This window comes from Cyprinodon variegatus, unplaced genomic scaffold (assembly GCF_000732505.1).
Source record: "Cyprinodon variegatus isolate N-32 unplaced genomic scaffold, C_variegatus-1.0 Scaffold31, whole genome shotgun sequence".
NCBI lineage: Eukaryota > Metazoa > Chordata > Actinopteri > Cyprinodontiformes > Cyprinodontidae > Cyprinodon > Cyprinodon variegatus.
Genome location: NW_015150484.1, coordinates 664,549 through 669,788, shown reverse-complemented (window position 1 = coordinate 669,788; position 5,240 = coordinate 664,549). Strand labels below are relative to the sequence as shown.

Sequence of the window (5,240 nt, the reverse complement as noted above, 5' to 3'; positions counted from 1 at the left end):
TCTCCAGGCTTTATAGAATAGCCCAACAAAAGCCTAACATCATTATATTAGTTGACGTCTTAATGTCATGTGTTTTTCAGCAGAGCACAGGCACAGAAGCAGGGGCAGCTTCAGATTTAAAGATAAAAAAGATTTACTCTGATATGAAACATGCAATAAAACCTCAGAAATATTTGACAAGAAAAAAGATTTTATATTTAAAATGTACTTTTGTCTCTTGTAAATCAGCAAGACTCAGAAATAGCTGTAGAAGCCAACTCAGCTGCAGAGCCACCCTGGCAATTGGAGACTTAAATTTAAGAAACCTACAAATTCAAAGCACAAACATATAGTAAAAATCAAAGATTTGTTAATCAACCTTCATAATTCAGACTGTCAAAGATATGTGACAAAACTCTAAATAAGTTTTGCTTCTTGAGAAGGGGGATACTAATGATACAGATGAAATGGAAGCCATCCATCTATTGGGGAATCATAATTTAGTCTTTGTTTTAGTACCTTTCAGTTTTTCATACCACAATGGATGGATGGTTTTCCTATTTGAAAATGTATATATGCAGGGATGCCCAATATATTGCAGTTGAAATCAGTATCTGCCGTTACAATTAGTTTTTTCAAATATATTTTGATTTTTTTTATTGTTCCTAATGATTTAGAGCACTTTATAAATGAGACACTAAACATTTCTGTAATTGTAAATATGAGTGTATTTTGCAACAATAGGAAAGCATTAAATAGATTTATAGCATTGCCATTTATTTTTGTCTTTTCTAGCAAATATCAAAACCTAAAGGAAGGGGTCGGGTCCTGCAGTTGCAGCAGCCACCCTTGTGGCAATCTCTCACTGATCCAATAAGGCTACTGCACATTTTAATTTTCTCCACACAAATGTGCAATCTCAATTTGATCATATTAATACTGTAAGAATGGATGAATACCAAAGATACTGAAGCTTTTATGTTTAAAGCATGTCCAGCTGATTCCCAATTCACAAACATGAATAGTTTATTATTCATAGGTGGGCCAAGTATCCCAAAAATCGTAAAACTACCTGATCATATTTTAACTTCAGTAAAATGTAGACTTTAAATAAATTACCAAATTATTTGGTACAAAGGCTACTCAAGTGCTAAGTAGTTGATCTACTTACTGCCTATGATCATAAGCAATTAGATATTTAATAAAAATCATTAAGGGGTTCTAGTGTTTAAAAGATTAAACAATTACACTAAAGAAATTGAGGAATGAACATTCAAAATACAGTTGAGATCAAGTTACAGTATGCAAGGTAAACTATGGTAGGCTATTTACTGTATTTTCACACAAACATTAACCAAACAGCATTCAGTACAAAAAAAAAAAAAAAAAAAAAAAAGTGTCTCAATGGTGCACATTTATTCAAAGCCAGCTGTTTTTTTTTTTTTATTTTTTTAAGGTTACTGGATATAACCAGAAATTAACTTTAATGGTAAAATTTTCACTCGAGTACAATGATGTAAAACTAGTCCCAAAAGTACTTCATCTTCCAAGTTACTAAATGTCACTGAATACAAGTAGCCAGTTCTTACCCACCTCTATATAGGTCCAGGTCCCTTAAAGGTTTACATAAAACAAAGTAGCCAGATGGGAATTGTTCCACATGGGCAGGTGTAATTCAATCATCCATAGTTTTGCTCTATACTGCAGCTAATTCGCTCAGTTTACCTTGTAAATAAGTAATTTCTCATGATTACAAAGGAAAATTAAAGGCCAGCAACAGTGCTTGCTTAAGACAGAGGACCTTTGTTGTAGGCACCTTCTCATCTTCCATAATTTCAAGCATGAAAAAAGTATTAAAAAGTCACCAGCTGTAGAATTTAGGCAAAATGGTTAGGAAGGGCCATCCTATAATGCCAAATCTCCCCAACTTATGTTTCCACTGAAATATATGAAAAAAATATTTTTAAAAACTTGAGACCCAGACTTGCAAATTTTCTTAAACAGTCTTTATTCAAAGTTTCTTCTCCAAGGGGTTCCTATCGTGTTCCAATAGTAACCTGCCACACTCTGATAAGGTTGTCAGTGTAGCCAGCAAACAGGGTCTGTGAAGAAATAGGAGGATAAGAAGTTAAAACTACATCCTGCTCCTTTTTAGAGTTAGCAAACACATTTAAGGTTCTTCCCCTGGTGCCCCTCATATTTGCAGGACTGTCAGCAGTGAAAGTCAGAATTAAAAGTGAATGGGTATAATCATCAGGGACCAACAAGTCATTAAGACACCCCCCTTTAAAGAGCCAAGCATCAAATACCTGTCCATCAGCAGACCAAGCCAAGGAGGTGCACTGTGGGGGTTCAGCCTTGCTGTTTGTGCTGATCACTTCCTGTCTCAGCTCATCCACAATGATCTTACCCTCCAGATCCTGCAAGGTGGAAATGGTGACCACAAGATAAACATTTTCATCAATGGGAACGCACAACTTAAAAGAATAAATAAAGCTGGAAGATAAAAAGCTCAGAAACAGCCTCTGGTATCATCATAAAAATACAGCTAGCATGTGTAGGTTTCATCACCGCCAAACTTAACCAGGAAATATTCATCATGAAGACCTACCCAGATCTTGATGCTGGGCCCAGTGGCTGCACAGAGCCAGTAACGGTTAGGGCTGAAGCACAGGGCATTGATGATGTCACCGCTATCCAGGGTGTAGAGGTGTTTGCCTTCATTCAGGTCCCACAGCATGGCCTGGCCGTCCTGAGCAGGAAAACAAAACTTCAGTAACATAAATCCCAGCGGCTCTTCATCTCCATCACTACTAGCAATCGCTCAGAAACAGCCTCTTATATCATCATATAAAAACAGATGCATTTTTTTAGTTTTCCATCACAGCAAAACCTTGAAGCTAATCCCATTTTTCACACCCAAATGGGGAAAGTGGGATTTTTTTCTGCTAGGACACAAATCAGTAATGATTACCTTTCCACCAGAAGCACACAGGGAGCCGTCAGGAGAGACTGTCACTGTGTTCAGGTAGCCGGTGTGGCCAATGTGGTTGGTCTTCAGCTTGCAGTTGGCCAGGTTCCACACCTAGAAGGCAGAGAGGATGATCATCACATTCACAATGGCAAAAAATAATAAAAAATAATCAAATGGAGTCAAGATCTGTGCTCTCATTAAATTAATTATCTCCTCACAGAGTATTTTGGATAATACATGCAAACATTGTAAAATCATGGAGCAAATAGGTGAAAAAGAGGATTAAAAAAAATACAGGAACAAACCTTGACCATCTTGTCCCAGCCACAGGAGACAATAATTGGGTTGCTGCTATTGGGGGAGAAGCGAACACAAGACACCCATTCAGAGTGGCCTTCATCCTGCAAAACAACCCCAACGACAACAGATCAACTTGAGTTCTTTGGACAGTTGGTCACTTAATACAGCAAACATTTAGTCCCCATTTGCAAATGAGAAGATGGCATTTGACAGCTGTAGGGTGCAACAATTCAAACCCATCTACCAGGCTGCTACCTCTGCTCGTCGCTCACCTGAATGGTGTACTTGCAGACTCCCAGGGTGTTCCACAGCTTGATGGTCTTGTCCCGAGAGCCAGACACAATCTGGCGGTTGTCGGCAGAGAAAGCCACGCTCAAAACATCCTTGTTGTGTCCAACAAACTGGCGGGTGGTGGCACCACTGGAGAAAAACAAAATAACGGTTAAACAATCCGTCACATTCAGTTACAATAAAGAATGAATTGTTTATCACCAGTATTAAACACTGACTCCTATTTTGAAAGGCTAAACACAATTTCTGTCTTCCAATTACCTATTTTTATACATAGAAGTTAAAAGCTTCTAACAAAACTCAAAAGTATTAAAGTATGACCATAACTACTAAGTTCCCTCAATTTTCCCAATGCTGAAAAAAAAAGGCACTTCACATTTTAAATAAATTTGTTTAGCTCATTATTTGACAACATTTCAATACCTAAAACCAAAAAAGCACTAGAGGACTGAACAGATTTGACCACTGCAACAATATTACCTGAGAAAACACATGAGTTTCTGAAATCCTTAACTTTTCAGGTTCAACCTCCTTATTGCTGCAATTCAAACTGATGCTAGGATGGAGATCAGTTTTCAAATTACATTTCTTAAAATTGTGGGTGTCAAAACAAAAGCATACACCCAACTTAGACATTTGCATTTTCACTAGTGTGCATTCATGCCATCACCTTAGATTGATACATGTGTCTAATCAATCAAGGAGCTGCAAGTTTAAAGCCATTCATAATTCCTACATTGAAACACAGACAGGGATGTCATGCGTGTTTTAGACTGGTTCCTGCTCCCATGTCTTCTGCAGGAACCAGGGGAAATATCTCATATGATGGTTACTTACGTGGTAAGGTCCCACAGGCGGAGGGTGCCATCCCAGGCTCCAGAGAGAGCAAACTGGCCATCTGAGGAGATGACAACATCACTCACAAAGTGAGAGTGGCCCCTCAGGGAGCGCTGGGGGATGCCATAGTTGGTCTCATCACGGGTCAGCTTCCACATGATGATGGACTTGTCTGGGAGGAAACATAAAACACAGAAACATTAATTCATGGGGAGGCATGTCATTATCACCCAAACACACAAGGCTAGCTAGCATGGCTGGTTTGATCTGATCAGGGCTTCATCAATACATGTGGAAACATTACATTTTATTCAACATCAATGTTTTTCTTTGATGCATAAAAGGCAACGTTAGTCTTTTCAAAACGTTTCAGGTCAAAGCTCTAAAATTGATGACGCCACATAGCATAAGCTAGCTAACCTAACTGAATTTTCCCCATTTCGTTTGTGAATGCTAAAAGTTAACAAAGACTAAATATATAGGGCACGTTTTACTGTGTAACGGTCACAGCTGACTATCGCCAACTTAATTCTGTCTATTTTAATTGATAGTTTGAAGAGTGGTTAGCTGCGCTATGCTAGCTGTAGCCATGTTGGCGGAGCCGGCGGGGGAAGCCTCACCTCGGGACGCCGACAGAATCATGTCGGGGTACTGGGGCGTAGTGGCGATCTGGGTGACCCATCCACTGTGGCCCTTCAGGGTCCCCCTCACTGTCATCTGCTCGGTCATTTTGGCGAGGTTTGGTGGTGCCTATCACAAGGATGGATTCGGATTCTTGAGAGGTCCGGGGAAACCTAAGTCCTCATCGCATCTAGGCACGGAGGAAAAGGAAGAACGGACCCGGATGCAAACCCTTTCA

At 39.3% G+C, this 5,240-nt stretch overlaps 1 protein-coding gene across 1 annotated transcript; it reads right to left on the bottom strand.

Annotated features, from left to right (window-relative positions):
• Positions 1–1,970: 1,970 nt before the first annotated feature.
• On the bottom strand, positions 1,971–5,240 carry gnb2l1 (guanine nucleotide binding protein (G protein), beta polypeptide 2-like 1). Its single transcript, XM_015400311.1, has 8 exons — positions 5,002–5,240; positions 4,382–4,553; positions 3,526–3,673; positions 3,259–3,354; positions 2,954–3,064; positions 2,591–2,731; positions 2,289–2,399; positions 1,971–2,081 (listed from the first exon to the last, which is right to left on the bottom strand). The coding sequence occupies exons 1-8, from the start codon at positions 5,108–5,110 to the stop codon at positions 2,016–2,018; spliced, it is 954 nt and encodes a 317-aa protein (XP_015255797.1). The 5' UTR covers positions 5,111–5,240; the 3' UTR covers positions 1,971–2,015.

What these genes read in the sequence shown, in the direction of transcription:
- gnb2l1 (XM_015400311.1), bottom strand. Translation starts at nt 5,110, where the DNA reads ATGACCGAGCAGATGACAGTGAGGGGGACCCTGAAGGGCCACAGTGGA. An exon ending in GATTCTGTCGGCGTCCCGAG is followed by an intron (nt 4,554 to 5,001) that starts GTGAGGCTTCCC and finishes GTTTCCTCCCAG; the next exon opens with ACAAGTCCATCATCATGTGG. An exon ending in CGCCTGTGGGACCTTACCAC is followed by an intron (nt 3,674 to 4,381) that starts GTAAGTAACCAT and finishes GTTTTTCTCCAG; the next exon opens with TGGTGCCACCACCCGCCAGT.